The 19,142-nt window shown below is 37.9% G+C and overlaps 1 protein-coding gene across 1 annotated transcript; it reads right to left on the bottom strand.

The window, feature by feature from the left end:
* Nucleotides 1-9,830: 9,830 nt before the first annotated feature.
* LOC117306633 lies at nucleotides 9,831-16,480 on the bottom strand. Its single transcript, XM_033791120.1, has 8 exons — nucleotides 16,367-16,480; nucleotides 15,177-15,319; nucleotides 14,765-14,852; nucleotides 13,915-14,107; nucleotides 13,507-13,682; nucleotides 12,463-12,691; nucleotides 12,038-12,156; nucleotides 9,831-11,524 (listed from the first exon to the last, which is right to left on the bottom strand). Exons 1-8 carry the CDS (start codon nucleotides 16,469-16,471, stop codon nucleotides 11,201-11,203), a joined length of 1,377 nt encoding a protein of 458 aa, XP_033647011.1. The 5' UTR covers nucleotides 16,472-16,480; the 3' UTR covers nucleotides 9,831-11,200.
* Between the last annotated feature and the right edge of the window lie 2,662 nt (nucleotides 16,481-19,142).

Raw genomic sequence — 19,142 nt, forward strand, 5'->3', positions numbered from 1 at the left:
AATCACACCCACTGAATGAAATTCTTGCCAGCTGTTTATTTAGGAGTTCATATGTGAACCAGTGCTTGTCAACAACAAAATGCTTGATGTACAATGCCAAGTCATAGTCTACTACACCTTCAAAGAGGTCATGACCAAGGCAAGGAGGCAACCCAGGATTAACTACATGATAGAAGGACAAAGCATTGAAAATTGAATCAAATTTGATCCCTTCTACATGATCAGTATCACCTTCCTGCAAAACTTGTAAGGAATTGGTGTACGTCTCTTTTGTTCTATACAATCCTTCAATGTAAGGTGGGCCTTCGGCAATCTCACTCTTACTTCGGAGACAGTAACGGCAATAGTAATTCGCACAGAAACTCTCACAAAAGCCTCCAATATAATGAGAACCCAAATTGTCACCTATTATAGCCAATATAGTGCCCTTGACAACTTCCCCACCATGTACAGAGATTCCTTGACTTTCTAATTGTTGTAAATCTTTAACAAGAGTAGATAAAACTGCTTCTGGCCCAAATTCCTTGATTGATTTTTCTTTGCACAGCATTATCAACTGCATAGCGTCTACTTGTGACCTGTATCTGGGATCAATGTTACCAAGAGTATAATAAATGCCTAGCACCTTATGTTTACATCTTGCTGACCCAAGTGGGTTCACTATCTCAAAACTATCCTGAAACAGAAGTATTTGCAAAGCATTGGGATTGCTCTGGAAAAATGCATTCTGTTTAAACACTTTACCATCCTGAATATCATGCAGTTGGTTTACTTGGTTACTTCCTCCATCATTGCAAACTGGCACCCAATGTCTTTGCACTGATTTGTCTTCACACATAACCTTCAACGTTTCCTGAATTGGAACATAGTGGCAGACATGTGATTTGCCTGAAGAATCTACCCCAAGATTGATTTCTACTGGACTCACAAAGTTGAATGCATTTTTGTAGTAATTTTTTCTGAGATAAGTCGAGCGAAGTGTACCACACAGTTGGGACTGAAACTGGTGTGATTCTTCCGAAGGAGCTAAACTACATCCCAATTCAGCTATTCCATCCAAAATGTCATCTGCCACTTTGCATACTACATCACCAGAAACCCCTGCTTTCAGGAGTTTAGACTTGACATTTGTCTTTGCACTCTCACGAGTCAATTGATGCAGAATGTTCATTTCATCTACTATTGTTTGAATAGTTGTTTCAGGAACAAGGGACTTTGAGTACAACTTCAAAAAAAACAATGCAATTGCCTTAGTATATTCAGCTACACTAGCTCCGGTTTCAACTCCATCTTTATTATCAATATCATCATCTCCACTGTCTTCATAAGTATTACTGCCATCAAAACAAATTGCAGGTTCAGTGACACTGTGTGGATTAGAAGTTTCAATGTCCACGCCTGAGCAAAGTATTCTTGGTGTTAGTGAATGAACTGTATAGTGTCTGTGGTATCTAGATATGTGTGAAGAGAAGGAAGTCTTTTTATTGAATTGTTTTGTACATTTTCCAAATGGGCATGGTACATTCAATCCTTCCTTAATGTGATTTTTCAAGTGTGCCAAAAGGGCAAAAGTAAAACAATCTTTTTCAGTTTTGAAACAAATAACAGGAAAAAGACAGTGGAGCAAAAAAGGACTCAAATACCGCCACTAGCTGCACGACAAATGGAGTACCTTAGCCAATTGTTTTAATTGTTTCGTGAACGTGAGTGAAAAATGGCATAATGTAGTGCATCTGTGCCCCACATATTCGGCCAAGTGGTATAGTGGGACACAGATGCACTACGCTTTTGGTGTTCCACAAGTGTGAACGGGATAACAAATTTATCTTCAAGCAAACTTATTTGACATGCAATAAAGTCGTAACTAGCAAGTTTTACATATGAACCTTTCAGCGGTTTACTGCATGTAGCTGGAATGTTGCTTGCAGCTTTGAATAGCGCAGGACACAGGGTGCAATATGGACCATGCAATACAGTATATCACTGTTGTTGCCATTGATTGAACAATCAGAATTGAGGATACAAGTTTGCTTGACGATAAATACTCATGTCTTATCTTTAATGTTATTACTTTTTTTAAAACAGTCCAGGTGACAATCTTATTTTGGTTTAAAATTAATTTTTTCAATTTTGTTTAAAAATGATAGCAATATGCTCTCTCGTGCCTTACTTCAAAGATTGTCATTTTAATAATATAGAACTGAAACCCCCAAAAACTAAAAAAAAGAAAGAAAGAAAACAAAAAAAACTATCCCCCTTCCCCCATGTATTAAAAGAGACAGGTATATTGCCCAATGTTAAATGGACCCATACATGTACACATTGTAAAAACACTAGTTGCACATTTGTTTTTTATTGTCTTTCATTCAAAAATACAACTGTGCAGTGATGCGTGACTGAAATTAAATAAGACTCATAGGGGTTGAGGCCAAGCCTTAGGATCTGACCTCATTCTTATTTATATTTAAAACAGTTAGATGGACACTTCCTGGGACGTACTGTATATGGCCAAAACAATTTAGTGTAACAGAATATGAATGGAAGTATTTAAAATGAGAGTAGATATTTGTTACAAAGTGCTAAGCCATTGACATGCTCTTGGGTTAAAAAACCATGTAAGTATTTACAGTGAACTTACCAACAGGGGGCCTACAATTCAAATGGTCTAGCAGCCTTCTTGCTTCAATCGGTGTGAGGGTCTGAGAAATATCCCTCTCATTAATGTAGACTAGGTCATTTACAGACTCGACACCCATTTTCTGAAGATACTCAAGGAATGATGCAAGACGACGGCGCTTGATGTTTGGCAATATGTCTCTTATCTTTTCTTCTACATCATGCAGATCGAGCTCTGACTCACTGGAACTGCTTTCCAGTTGCCGACTGTCCATGTTGAATCCTGACATTTAATAAGAAATTTGCTAACTTTATTTGCATGTGTCCCATGCGTCACCCATTGAAGGCCTTTACAGGAAGTGTTGTGCTACTGATCAAATTATCAATCTACTTTCACGATTCGTACAGTTACTTATTAAACTGAGCACATGGTTTATTCTTTAGTGTAATCATTTTACAACCGCCAACTTTATAAGAAGCCAAGGGACAATAGTCTACGAGATCACAATATGACACGCAAACAACGCTGGAGTCACCACTTTGTCTTTCATCATGGATTTTGTACAGACCCAACTTACACAGAAATGTAGACTGACATGGTCTAACAAGGAAATAAACTTTCCTGTGTGACTGTGATACAATAACAAGTAGTAAACAAGAAAATGTCCAGTTACCAGCGGCATCTTTCAACAAGACATACATGCCTTTTTTATAAGATGTGCCAAACACTGATGCTTCATCTGAAACTTCACAGTTTTGCATATGTAAATCCATGGCTTGTACAGCTTTCTGGATATTGTCTGCATACATATTTGAGTCAAATGCTGTTCCCCACTTAACCTTTACATCATCAGGGAAAATATTCCCGTGAAAAGAATATGCATGCATTAATTGATGCCTCTCTGACAGCATTGCAGTGACATTCTTAAAATTCTGACTGATGCGTGCACACTTTTTGAAGAAAGCATGTTTGCTTTCGAAACGCAAGGTCCATACTCTGATCAGTGGGCCAAACATCAGTATGAGCCATGGGTAGTGGCAGAGAAAGTGGTGTTTAGGTCTAAGTTTTTTCTGGGGAAACAAGTCCTTCCTTTGCTCGAGATACTCATCAACAAGGACCTTGAGATAGGCTACTTGGGATGAATCAATGCTTGGTGAAACTATGATCTCCACAATCTCCTTCAATTTCAAAACTAACTCCCAAGTGGGATTCTCAGTGTCAAGAATGTAGTTATACATAACAATAGGAAAAAATCGTAAAAACCACCAATTTTGGACAGCATGCCCTCCGATCTTTTCTCCTTTCCTGACAAAAAACAACATATTCCTTGAATCACACCCACTGAATGAAATTCTTGCCAGCTGTTTATTTAGGAGTTCATATGTGAACCAGTGCTTGTCAACAACAAAATGCTTGATGTACAATGCCAAGTCATAGTCTACTACACCTTCAAAGAGGTCATGACCAAGGCAAGGAGGCAACCCAGGATTAACTACATGATAGAAGGACAAAGCATTGAAAATTGAATCAAATTTGATCCCTTCTACATGATCAGTATCACCTTCCTGCAAAACTTGTAAGGAATTGGTGTACGTCTCTTTTGTTCTATACAATCCTTCAATGTAAGGTGGGCCTTCGGCAATCTCACTCTTACTTCGGAGACAGTAACGGCAATAGTAATTCGCACAGAAACTCTCACAAAAGCCTCCAATATAATGAGAACCCAAATTGTCACCTATTATAGCCAATATAGTGCCCTTGACAACTTCCCCACCATGTACAGAGATTCCTTGACTTTCTAATTGTTGTAAATCTTTAACAAGAGTAGATAAAACTGCTTCTGGCCCAAATTCCTTGATTGATTTTTTTTTGCACAGCATTATCAACTGCATAGCGTCTACTTGTGACCTGCATCTGGGATCAATGTTACCAAGAGTATAATAAATGCCTAGCACCTTATGTTTACATCTTGCTGACCCAAGTGGGTTCACTATCTCAAAACTATCCTGAAACAGAAGTATTTGCAAAGCATTGGGATTGCTCTGGAAAAATGCATTCTGTTTAAACACTTTACCATCCTGAATATCATGCAGTTGGTTTACTTGGTTACTTCCTCCATCATTGCAAACTGGCACCCAATGTCTTTGCACTGATTTGTCTTCACACATAACCTTCAACGTTTCCTGAATTGGAACATAGTGGCAGACATGTGATTTGCCTGAAGAATCTACCCCAAGATTGATTTCTACTGGACTCACAAAGTTGAATGCATTTTTGTAGTAATTTTTTCTGAGATAAGTCGAGCGAAGTGTACCACACAGTTGGGACTGAAACTGGTGTGATTCTTCCGAAGGAGCTAAACTACATCCCAATTCAGCTATTCCATCCAAAATGTCATCTGCCACTTTGCATACTACATCACCAGAAACCCCTGCTTTCAGGAGTTTAGACTTGACATTTGTCTTTGCACTCTCACGAGTCAATTGATGCAGAATGTTCATTTCATCTACTATTGTTTGAATAGTTGTTTCAGGAACAAGGGACTTTGAGTACAACTTCAAAAAAAAACAATGCAATTGCCTTAGTATATTCAGCTACACTAGCTCCGGTTTCAACTCCATCTTTATTATCAATATCATCATCTCCACTGTCTTCATAAGTATTACTGCCATCAAAACAAATTGCAGGTTCAGTGACACTGTGTGGATTAGAAGTTTCAATGTCCACGCCTGAGCAAAGTATTCTTGGTGTTAGTGAATGAACTGTATAGTGTCTGTGGTATCTAGATATGTGTGAAGAGAAGGAAGTCTTTTTATTGAATTGTTTTGTACATTTTCCAAATGGGCATGGTACATTCAATCCTTCCTTAATGTGATTTTTCAAGTGTGCCAAGAACTCTTGAATATCAGAACACTGCTGTTGACAAAACTGCAGCATGCATTCAACAACAACACCTGCACTCTGGTATGTGGCATTATTTGCATCCTCATCACGAACGCCACCATGATGTCTTGATACATGTGACACTAATCCCTTGTAAGTAAAACATGTTTTCATACATCCTGAGACACAACAGGGAAAGTGTACATTTCTCTCATGCCTATGAATTTGATAATGTTGTGTGTATGCCTTTATAGTCTTACAATGTACATTACAAATGTGGCAAAAAGGCTTGTCCTTTGGCATTGCATTTTCCATTTTGTGAGAATATTAAAAGGAAACAAAGCGAACTTAACCAGACCATAGATGACCAGACATGCCAGATGTCCATGTAGACCCAGCCATCAATTCAGTCACACAATGTCATGAATGCCGCCTCACCACCCATTCAGTTCACCATTGACAATGACACAACTGACATGACTGACGTTAAAATGGTAATTATAGTGTAGTTAGTAGTTAGTACATGTATTATATTAATAATAAATAGGCTACTCAACCCGACCATGGAGCAAGGAAAACTTCAGTCAATCACTGACAAAAAGCAAACATTACGTGGGCCCTAAATGTGCTCAGTTTAAAAGTAACAATACTTGGCCAAGTTCTTTTAATTCAAACAATTACAAAACGCATGAAAAAGTGCCAAAAAGCAGTCAAACCTTGTCAACGAATCTCCGAAAGTAACGTCAGTAATTTCGCCACGGCCCAGTCTAAAATTCCGCGTTTTTGAATAGTCTGGTAAGCGCTATTGTCATGCGCATAACAATGCGTATGTTTTGCTTTGCTTGTCGGCTGAAACCAGTCGGAAACGTGATAAAACTTGCATGATCTTCCAACTTCAAAATAAACTTTAAATTATTATTTCATTAGATAAAACTTAAGTTAAAATTTGAACACATGAACATTTTAAAAATCATTTCGAAAAGGATGGATTACAGTGTAAAGGACCAAACATGAAACAAATCTTAAAATGGTATTGTCGACAGAGACCGTTCATTACAAAAAGTTTGCGCGGGCGTGGTGACAAACTTGGATGAGCTATACGACGTTCATGCATGTCATTTACATGAACCAATTACAGCACGCAGCAGCTTAGAAAGTAATGAATATTCTCAGTGATCACGCCGTGCGCGCGTGTGTTTACGTGTGTGTGTGGTGGATGGCGTGACCTTGCAGCGCCATGAAAACTTGCACGCGGCGCGGCAACTAGACCGTCCACTGGAGCAAAGTGGGTGGAGTGTATCGGCCACCGCGCGCGAAACATGTATTTTGTTAATGTCGTTTCATACAGCTCTTGCAGCACAGATGTGCAAAAGTTGTCGTTTTGAATTTGACTGGTACGTGTGTAAAACATTTCTAAAAACAACCTTTTTTGGTTCGTACAGCAAGTACACAACCTGAATATTTATGTGAAACAGTTACTATTGCTCAATACGAGTTTCTTTTGGGAGTTTTTGTTTCATACAAAGTAGGGTATGTGCATTTTCGCTATACTTTTCTGTGTGCGTACTGCAGCGTGTTTTTCAACGCACATGATTTGTATGAGAGATGTCCGTTTACTTATTGTAATGTGTAGAAACGGACAAACCTGTAAAAAGACGAGGGTTTCTCATTCTTGGCTTCGGCTCCTTCTTCGGCTTCGGCTCCAACTTCCTGTTTTTTATGTGGGACACTTTTTGCTGCAGAAATGTTATACCGCATAATTCCTAACATTTAAGGCCTCAGCAGATGTTTCCAGGTCCAGAGACGAAGGAATTGAGAAATCCCCAGTTGTTGATTGAAAGGGAGGTCCTGTGAATTCACATCATTTTGATGCAACTCACGTTAAATATAAGAATTACGGTTGAGTAACGGTATAAATACCTTGCACCTCTGTGATTTTACAGGAGGAGCTTATAAAGTACGGACTAACGGGAGAAAATGTAGTTTTAGGGACAACTCCCTGTTATTTTACGAGCGTAGACAGAAACAGTTGTAGAAAAACGGACAAACTTGTGAAAAGACGACAAAGTAGTGTATTGAAAGGAAGATCCTGTAAATTCACATCATTTTGATGCAACTCACGTTAAATATAAGAATTACGGTTGAGTAACGGTATAAATACCTCGCACCTCTGTGATTTTACAGGAGGAACTGCTAAAATACGGACAAACGGGAGCAAATGTATTTTAACAGGAAAAAAGTCCCTGTTTTTTTACGATTTTTTTTACAGTGAAGGTACTTAAATTTATTTGTAGAAACGCGACCCTGATTGCTTGAATTTCATGCTTTTTGTTTATCCAAGTTGGTCATTGTCAATCAACTTGGCATGGAATGACCTACCCACTTCCTTGCCTGTACTGATGCCATGACCCAGTAAGTCCAAGTATTTACAGCAATAAGTTTTAATACAATTAATTTAACAACTGTTGTTTGTAAGTATGTCTGCTAAGAAAGTGTTGCTTACTTGAATTTCTTTGATGTGTGTAGCATACACTGTTTCGCTGATCAAAGGCTCTTGAATGGAAGGGAGTGCTAGTGGTGGGGGAGATGAATTTGTGCAAGGACGTTTACTTGCTGCATCAGGGTCCTTTGGGCTTTCTTTGCGTTTCATCACTTTGAGTCGCTTCTGTCTCTCCCATCGTATCTTTGAGCTTAAGCATCTGTTGAAGTGAGACTGAAAACAAGAGCCAAAAATAAAAAAAAACATGTGACTGTGATATGCACAAATGGATGTTTGTGGACATTAACCTGTGTGGTCAACTTTAGATGTAGAGGTTGTTGATTCATGGTTGAATCAACTCCTAAACTAGAGGGCTTTTCAGACTCCTGGACTGTCTTGATTATAACTTTGCAAGTAAAGTTTCATTTTTGCACACCCTGGCTGCTATAAGTTTGCAGCATCCTTGTAAGCAGGCTGCAAGCTTCCAGACCAAAACAATTTAACAAATTTCCATAGTGTACTTACCCAAGCATTTTGTCCAGCACTGGCAATACAAGGAAACGCATCGAACATGGATCTACCGATGCTATGGTAAGCAATCCGAGCTAATCCATCAGAAGCTGGCATATCTGGCAAGTAAAAAATTGCTGATTCTTTGACGAATTGATCCCATTCCTTGTAGACACTTCCTGTCTGCAGAGCCTTGTGCACAACCTTGGAAAACCTTGGCAGTTCACAGGGATAGGACAACTTCACTGTATCAGAGATGTCCCTTTCAATCAGAATGATTGCATCATCTGCAGTTTTTAAAGTGTTCAATCATATTTTAAATAAATTAGTCACATGATGAGCACTTCTATAAATTGCTTGTACAAACGATAGGCATATTGGATTATTCAGTCTTACAATTAGCATCAGTCTTTCTGCAAAATACACATGGTTGATTGCTTACTTTTGCAATTACTGGGCTGCTTGCTTTTACTGAGTTCAGTGCTTTTGCAGTTAACTGAAAAACCATTAACAAACTATTGTTTTAAATTGGGAAAAAAAAATCAAATACATTAAACCCCCTATGATACAAAGAGAATCAGCACACTTGTATCAATGGTGTACACCACAGAATTACCACGTACCTGATGATTTTCCAGCAGAATCAACTCCTGCACTGCTGGAGTTACCACATGTGCTCTCCTTACTACATGTACTTGCTGTGCTCTGCAGACTACTTGCTGTGCATGTGCTCTGGTCTGCCAAAGTAGAACCTTCAGAAGAGGTGATGTTCTTCTCATGAAAAACAGCAGACGTGTCATCCAATTCTGCATTCTACACAGTTAGAAATATTTTAAACAACCTGTTTAAAATATTAAACAACCGCTGTTTAACCAGGGCACATGAACAACCTTGTTTAAAATGTTAAACAACCAAGGTTGTTTAAAGTTTAAACATTTGCTTGTTCAAAATGTTAAACATCTTTTTAAACAACCACTTTTAAACAACCGATGTTGTTCAAAGTTTATGCATTTGGTTGCTCAAATTGTTAAACATCAAGTTTTAAACAACCTTGGTTGTTCAAAGAGATATGTTGAAAACATGATGGTTGTTCAAGATGGTTGTTTAAAATAACTGGGGTTGTTCAGTATGGTTGTTTAAAAAAACTGGGGTTGTTCAGTATGGTTGTTTAAAATAACTGGGGTTGTTCAGTATGGTTGTTTAAAATAACTGGGGTGGTTCAGTATGGTTGTTTAAAATAACTGGGGTTGTTCGAGATGGTTGTTTAAAATAACTGGGGTTGTTCAAGATGGTTGTTTAAAATAACTGGGGTTGTTCAAGATGGTTGTTTAAAATAACTGGGGTTGTTCAAGATGGTTGTTTAAAATAACTGGGGTTGTTCAAGATGGTTGTTTAATTAACTGGGGTTGTTTAATTAACTGGGGTTGTTCAAGATGGTTGTTTAATTAACTGGGGTTGTTCAAATAACCTGGGTTCAAAGTTTTTGTGCTTTAAAAAGCACAAAAACGTGGTACAAAACGTTATCTAAAAGGGAAAAGTCTCAAATATGTAACACAGAAGTCAGTGACACAGAAATTTAAACTGAATCATCATTGAAATATTTATTTATTCCCAAATATAGAAGCCTTTTCTTCGCCACGAATTAAAGCACAGTTTTCATGTACGTCACTTCACATGTGTGAGAGTGTAATTTTCTTCAACACATTTCACAAAATCAGAACCACTGAAATTCATCACCACTTTGTACTCAAGGCGTCAGACAGCATTCTTATCACACTGCATGTATAATGGTGTATAAACAGGCATTCTTTCATATTGAAATTGATGGAAATGCTAAACAAACAAAGACAATGAAATTCATTGAACTGTATAATCAACAACTTTCAAGATTGAAATTTATCACAAAATGTTTGTCTTCAAGTCATCAAACACCTGCACTATAATTAACACACTGCATAAGGTAAAATGGTGATTCCACAAGATCTATGCAAGCTTTATAAAACCAATAACACTCAAATTCATGGAAATATTTACATCAACATTATCTAGCATTCAAAGTACATATCTTATCCTGAAATAGATTTGAAGTCGAAAACGCCAGTGTTGTTTATTATTCCAGCCGCAAAGTGTTTATCTCGATAGAAACCCCCTTGATCATTAAGGATAATAATTAGATGTTTATCCCCCATGAACATTAAACCTTCAGGTCCATTAAAAAATCTAGTTAAAATAACAGTTTTTTGCTAGACAACAATAAACACATATGTATTTTCACATCATAGGAATTGGTAATTTTTAGAGTTCATCAGAGAGAGGTCTGTGGTTTTAATGCACAAATTCATCAAGACATGGAATCAATCGAATCTTCATTTCAATAAATCCAGGTTTGTTTTGTTACATTATTGCAACCTCTGCCACCTTATCCACCATGTCAATTAAGCAATGTAATTTTCTTACATTACTACAATTCCTGTGGCCGGGGCTGTATACTCCACAGGGAGCTGAGAAGGTTTAAGATATGATGACCCAGTGAGCAGGGGATAATTATTGTAAACTGCTCCGAGAGCGACTGTCATGGCGGATACGGGGCATTATAAGGGTTTACCATTATTGTTATTAGTATTAAACAATCAAACAATTAACACGAACAAGACCTGACTGTGTTTAAACAACTCAGTTTAAAATTTCTTCAGCACACTTTTCTTCCCTTATTAATTACCTGTCTGACACGACAAGAATGTCCTTAACTCCCTAACTGATGTTGAAACTCCACATTTCCCTGCAATGCCATAGACGTTTGTCTGGAGGAACTCCCAAGTTGTACCACAAGCAGGCTGGTACTCTATGTCCAACACATAAATGAGCTTAAAACAATAGTCAACTGCTTTAGTCATGGTGTTGAACTGGAGAGCTTGTCTTTCAACGATGACGAAGATTTGCAGTGGATTTATGCGCGATCCAATAACTAGCAGGAAGGGTTGGGGATGTGTCTCTCTATCAACTGACTTAAGGTAAAATGCCATGTCAGTCCCTTCCTGTAAAAATATGTGAAAAACATATTGAACCATTTAGTTTAATTATATTCTGGCCGTTCTAAGTCATTATTTACAATATTTACAGTGAGTGAATAACATTGAATGCTGACAGTACACAGCACATGAGCCACATTTACATAGATTGTACAGCATAATTTACCTTCAATGATTTTTTATTTTAAAATACATGCATGTACATTGAGGTGCAATGTATGTTCATATTCAGTTTTCTATCAAATACGAAACGTCAATTCATTGCTTCAACCTCTCTAAACACTGTTTATCAAATTTGGGGGCATTTGGCATGCCATAATCGTTGCGACTTCATACCAAACAACCATCGTTTAGAGCTCTCGTGTGAAAACGGCCTTAAGTCTTCACATGACATGTTCATACTGAAGATGTTTATGACGAAAGTGTGGATCTACAGGTGTATGATGTATTTGATTTTCAAGATGAGGTATCAGAAAAAGGTCTATTTTGGAATTTTCAGATATAATGAAACATACTTACAGGCTTGACATCAATGAATGATTTGACACTCTCGAAGACAGAACATTTCCCTTTCTTACCCCTGGCCCGTCCACAGAGTACCAATGGTAAAACAGCGAAAGCAAGTGCTTCAGTTTCCACTGAAAACAAATTCCACATTAGAATTATTTGCAAAGGAAATTTTAAAAAGAGGAGGAAGACGTGAGCCTTATGTAGATCAGATGCAATTATTTTTCTATTTGCAGAATACCATTTGATGGTATTAGGAATTTTGCTGTTTCAGGGTGCAAGTCACAAAAGAAGACGACTTTAAAGGTCAAAAGTGAGCTTGTCTCAAACATAATTCAGACAGATGTTGTTACTACTTTTTGTTTCACTTTCCTTCACTTCTTTCCTAAAAGCTGGCCACCTGCATCTAATAATGAAATTACAGTATCGATATTTACTTTGCGAAAGCTTTACATCTCCATGCTCTTCTGTTGCTTCTGCATCATCTTGATCCTGCTGCTCTCTTGCACCCCCTCCACTTCCACCCATGTCTATGATGTCTAAGCTGGTTTTGTACTGAGGATGGACATTCTTCACATACATGACAAGCTGTGGTGCTAATCCAGGCCACTTGCAGAAAAGACTATCGGCTGATTTGTTTACTGTTTCGCTGAAATCTTGTTCTACCTAAAAAAGTTATGTATAAGCAACATTATTGAATTTATTTTAAATAGATATTAAGTTACATGTATAAGTTACATGTATAACATTAGTTATTAAAGTTCAAATAAAGTCAATGGCTTAAAATAAATGAGGTTATCTTGACAAGCATATGATTGACCCCAATGATTTGTATAAAGTACACACCAACAGCCAGTCAGAAAGAAACTAGAGGCACTCAGGAGGAGTGCTAATCCTCCGCACGCCCACATTACTGCACCTGTGGTACTTTAGTGTGGGGGTAATCAATATATACCATTTGTCAGACGGCCCACACTATGTTGGGGACTATAAACTGAGTAGGCCAGAGTTTTTTGTAAAACGAAAACAGAATAAGTAAGTGTTGAAAACATGATAGCCATTACTTTTGAGCAAGATATGGTTGGAACATACTATAAGTAATCATGGATTCAGGGTCGTTTGTGTGGATGTCAGACTTGGATGTTTTTCCTATAGTTATACCACAGGCCTAAATGCAACGGACACAAAACGAACCCAAAACGCATTTATGGAAAGCCAGCTTACTTTGGCTTACACAAATAATTAAATAGAAACCTTTGTATTTGTGAATTTAAGATCAGTGTTACAAACCTATTTTGCAACAATAAAAATGTACAGACTGCGCGCAAGCAGTGCCGGTGTTAGTTTATGAAAAAAAAAACAAAAAAAAAACGCGGTTCTGCAAAATACGTGCACATGCTTGGCACTCACATGCAACTGAGTGTTAGTTTGTGGCTTCAGTGATGTTTTTTTTTAAAGAAACTTGAACAATTTCAACTTACCACACCAGAGTCCAGCAGTCTGGGATATTTCTCAAAGATTTCAGCTGTGCTTGGTCTAGGCAGCTGTCTTAACCACTTATACCTTGCGTGTGCTGTCTTCTTCATCTTCTCCAAGACCATGGATTGTGGTGCATCATTATGATGAAGCCAATTTATAGCCTCTTGCTCATCTTCCTCTAAAAAGAACCATTTCAAAATAAACACAGTGTAACTGAATAGGTTGATTATAAAAAATATGTAGTAATTTTGCTGACCCAGCACTGGTGGCTTCCCATCTTTCTCACAGATTTTGTTATCCACAGCAGCTTTGAAGGCTTGCCTACTACCCACTGTGCACGGTGCTGTGTAATCTTTGCTTATGACCATTGCGATGCTGAGTCTTAGCTTCAAAAGTTTGAACTTAATTACCTAAAATCATTTTGACAGGGTGGTGTTGCTCACTAGTCCGATGCTGCTTCTTCACTGGAGCTGGTTCAATCCTTTTCTTGCAATTGTTTTGTGGTGATGCACTCTTATTCATTTGCCAACGGACATATCGCAAACGGAGTTCAAAGTACCCACTGGCAGGTCTGTGTTTCTCTCCTTTGATGTACCAGGCCTCCTGTTTAAATGAAATAAAACTAAAAATTTACATTGTTATACACAACCAATTTTTCCCCAGAGATCTCAGGTGCAGGATTAAATCAAGGAAACAGCAAAGGAAACATTTTTTACAGTAGTGTGCATTTGCTGCTTCTCAGAAATAACGTAACAAATTACTGCAAACTGCTCATGAACATTATTAGTTATACCACGAGTACAAGTGGAAAACGGAATGACGTAGTGTGTCTGTGACCCATCTTTGGCCTTGCGGCATATGGGATGCATGACGCACTTTATTGTTCCGTATTCCACGAGCGGATAACAAGTGTTATCCCATCTTCAAGCAAACTAGTAAACTTGACATACACTCAAGATCCGCATTGAATGTATGATAGTGTACGTGCAGCAGGAAAATGCACGCAACTGAGTAAAGTGCACAACATTCGATGCACGGGGTGCAATACAGCCATGCGATATGGGATATCACACTGTTGTTGCTATGGATAGACCAACCAGGATCGAGGATTCAAGTTTGCTTGAAGATAATAATCATACAAATCATGCAGGTTAAAAAGTCAGATTGTTTTATCACAAGCCCTTGCCTGTAGTTTAACTGAAATCAAATATGTTATATGAGACAAAAGCAATAAATGAAGAAGAAGAAAGACAAACTCACATGACCAGTAACTCCACTTGGATCTTTTAAGAAAGGGAATTCCTCCACAAATAGGTGAGCCATTTCATTTTTGATGTGAGCAGATGGACTGAAAACCAGAAGAAACATGTTAGCGCTATCCATGGTAAATATTATACAAAATATGGTGAGAATATTTCAAAATATGGTGAAAATATTTTCAAGATAGATTTGTGAAGCTTTATTAGACAAGGAAATGGTAAAGGTCAATGGTCTGTCAATTAATTATCAAGGTTTGTTCAAATGAATATCTTTTGACCACTGATTTCTTTCATTTGTTTATTTGCCATTAAAAGACAAAAATATTGACCAACTGAATGATTGACCTTTGCGATATTTTTCATATGAGGACAACAAATTTTGTTTTTGGCCCAAAACAATATTATGTACTCACTTTGGACCAAAGTGTTTCATCAAAGAACTGACGAGGACTGGAACAATGACTTTCCTATCTTCTTTAGAAGCCATCCTGTTTTCTTCCATTCGAAGAATAGTTGCTCGTCCCTTTGGAGTTTTGCAGATAGAATCCCTGATATCCTGTATGGGTGTAAAATAAATGTTTACTATTAAAGGTATGATACATCAGTGGTAATGACCCAACAAAAATATTCAGTTTTCACTGTGATCTGACAGTGACAGTTGATTAGTTATGAAGATGATATAACTACCAATATAATCCTCTTGTGAAATATTTACATCTGAATTGCTGTCACCTTCTAGAAAATCTTATCTGAAGATCTTGATTTTGATTGTACACTATTGAAATAATTAAAAAGCACCATATAAACCTGCACAAAATCACTGTTAAAAACAGAAAGGTTATGTTCACTATTCTCTCATGACTCGGATGATAGATTGAGTTCAACTTTCACAGGTTTGTTATTTCCTGTATCTGTTGAATCACACAAACTATGGATACCATCAGCTCTACCAATGATGTATCACACCATGAACCCTCCTACATTCATTAAAAGGTCCATGAAATAAGATTTGAAGCCTGTTTTAACACTTGACACAAGTATTTATTCTAACGAAAGATTTTGAAATTTTCATTGCCAAATTTTGGGTGTTTTGACACTTTTTTCAGAATTTTGTGTTTTTATGCAAATTTAATTTTGCATCCATGAGCAAATTTGTGATGTCATTCAAGAGAGAGCTGCAAATGGTTGATTTGTGCACACGCACACAAAAATTACAGATTTTTCTTGTTTTCTTCAAATGGCAACTCCACTAATATTTGGGTGATGTCTTATTATTGAGTGTTTAGACTTGTCAGTACCTTATTCTGAGGTGACCACTGTTTTTTGGCAAAATTTGTGATCTTGATTTGTGCAATTTTAATGCAGCTGTGAGACTCTGTAGTGTGCATTTTATGACATCACACAACAGCACCCTCATGTGTCCATTTGAAGACAAGTGATTTTTGGAAATTTGATTAGTACATTGAATCTTAATTTTATAGCAAAAAATCGCTTTCCATTGTCTTAAAACTGTCCTCAAGCATGGATATTTGATAACAATTTTAGGAACCACTATGTGCACTTGTATCAGTGAAAAATCTGCAACAATGGCTCCAATACTCACAAACATACGACGATTCCGTTTCACTTCTGTCTGTTTTTCATGCTTTGCTTTGCCGTTTCCATCCACTGTTTCCTCATCACTACTGCTTGCAGTCATATCCAGCATTTCAACATCTTGAATGTTTGTGACTAAAGAAGGGAAAGAAGATGGTTACCTTCAATGCAGATTTTTGGTGAAACATCGCTATAAAAACACCACTGGGATAATTGGCTATAAAGAACATCCCCTTTCACTCCAAATAGTAAATTCTTTATAACGCACAATCTCTGTAACAGGCGACCACTATTATGAACAAACATTTTTTATGGACCCCATGGTGTTTGTTATAATCATGCTGTACATGTACTGTGCATTGTTTCTAACATGCCATGATTTTCACAATTTACAAGGTATGTTAATGATGACACCTTGATGGCTTTGTAGATGGCTGTGTGTGTGCGAATAATCATGGTGCTGATGGTTGTGGTTATAAAATGGTGGTTAGGGTCACGGTGTCAATTGTATGAACGAAAGGTATACATGTTCATGATTACATGAAATAAAAACTTGAGGTGCAGACTAGTAAGAATGTCATTCCAGTGCATGTCCCTGAAGAATACACGTACTTTCAAGTTCAAGCACTACGAAGCAACATGTCTATATTTGAAATTTTTGTTTGAAATTTTGGCAACACCGCCTCAAAATTTGAATAAATGGATAAACTGTCTTAATTTTTTAACGAGTGAATTACACTGATGGGGTTGATACAGCTACATGTCTGCATGTTGGAATGTTACAATCTGTAAATACTACATGTATACACGTAAAAATGTACTTGAATTTACCAAATGCTGTATTTGCTCATTGAAAGTTCTGTAAAATTCTTCCAACTTACACATGGTTTGGTAGATGTAACAAGATGATTGGAAGTATCGGTTACTGCCCCCAAATTCAGGATGCTTCCAGGTGGTAACATAAAACGAACTTGATCTGAACCTGTAGCCATTCATGAACACTTCTACAGCAGCAGCTACAACAAGTCCAGTACATCCATCTTCTGCAACTAGAACCCACTCTTCCTTGCATATCACCCTATGCAAGCTGGAAACGAACAGCAATGTAAACATGAGGATCCGTCACGTCGTAGCTCTTACTGCATGTACTGGTCTAACATCCCCCAACTGTCCTACTGATTTCACTATCGGATGATAAGAAGTCTCACTCACTGCATAAGCATGGAAATGACGATCAAAGTGCTGCACTGTCCAAGGTTTTATTACCAATATGATGGCAGAATCTTTAAGAACTACATGCTGCCACTTCCCCAAATTCAGGATGCTTCTTCAGACCAGTCGGTAACGACAATAGAGCTTGATCTGAACCTGTACCATTCACTACTACAGCAGCAGCAACTACAATTTCTGTGTCCCAGAGGACAACCAAGTGCAGTACATACATCTTCCGCATGTTGAAGACTAGACACTGGAACTAACTCTTGGCTGTATACTTCTGTGCCCCTGATTGTTATGTCTTCCCTTCAGTAGAAATTGTGACTTTGGCCGATCTGATGCTTTTTAGCACTGTTTTTCAAATGTTGATGTAGTTGCCTGAGATTTTTGCGAATGGTTTGAGAGGCTTGTGCTTTCCCTCAAATCTCATTGCGGAAAAGGGTGAGAGTGGGCCCAACATTCTAATTGCTCTAGGATAGTGCAGTAAATGGTGCTGCTTGGAGTGAGTTGGAAGCTCTGGAAAGTCTCCTTAACTAAACTGTGATGGTCTCCAATTTGGCTTGAGCATTGAAGGTTGCTTCTATACTGATGCTAGGTGCTACTACTAATTTATAAATGTCGAGAAGGATTAATACAATTCCAGACATCTGACTCCTCATCTCTATCCACCTTATCTCCAATTACAGAGGTAGATACAAAAAACAGACACTGCATCTGTGAAGCAGTTTTGTCTGCTACTGGATTTAGGTTTGGCTAATGTTGCTGCTGTATCTGACATGGCCGATTCTGCTTGTCAACAAAACCATAGCTAAATGCTGTAATTCTGCTATTGAGTTCCTCCAATGTGAATTTTCCATCGCGATTAGGTACTGGATAACTAGCTTACTTCGAGTGGTACCATTCCCTCTAGGAAGTCATGCATGATATCAAGGACATAGTTATCAGTCACATGGTAGTAGGGAAGTTCATTCAGGATTCCATTTCTTGAAACGCCTGTCTCTGCAAGGTTATTTGTCTCACTGTCTTCTTCAAAGTTTTCCCGATTTCTCAGAAGATTCCGTGTTCTTCCTCTTGCTCCTGGCATGTTCCTCTGGGGGCTTTACACCTCCTGCAAGGATAGTTTGCAGTGAACCCACAAGAGAAGCCATGACAAGATGGAGACCAAGATTGTCTCCACAAATCCTGAAACAGCTTTGGCTTTACAAGACCTTGATATTCACCAGGACTGTTAACATGAATACCATCAGTATACATTTCTTGCAAGTCATTGACCAAAACCTTAAGAATGGAGTCAATGCCATATTTGCTGACTAGTTTAGATTTTGCCAGGGCAGCAAGCAAGATATTGTCAAGACTACTCTGAGCTTCCTTGGAATATTGAGGAAGCTGATATAAATGCACAAATTTATGCTGTCCTCTTCTTGAACCTAGGGGGTTGCTGGTTCGAAATCATCACAATACAAACAAACTGGGAAAAATGTTCTCGTTTTCCTCAGCAAATTCCTTCTTGAAAAATTCTCCATCTCTGTAGGACTCAAGAACACTTTCACTTCCCTCTTTTTCATGAG

This window comes from Asterias rubens, unplaced genomic scaffold, assembly GCF_902459465.1.
Source record: "Asterias rubens unplaced genomic scaffold, eAstRub1.3, whole genome shotgun sequence".
Taxonomy (NCBI): Eukaryota; Metazoa; Echinodermata; class Asteroidea; order Forcipulatida; family Asteriidae; genus Asterias; species Asterias rubens.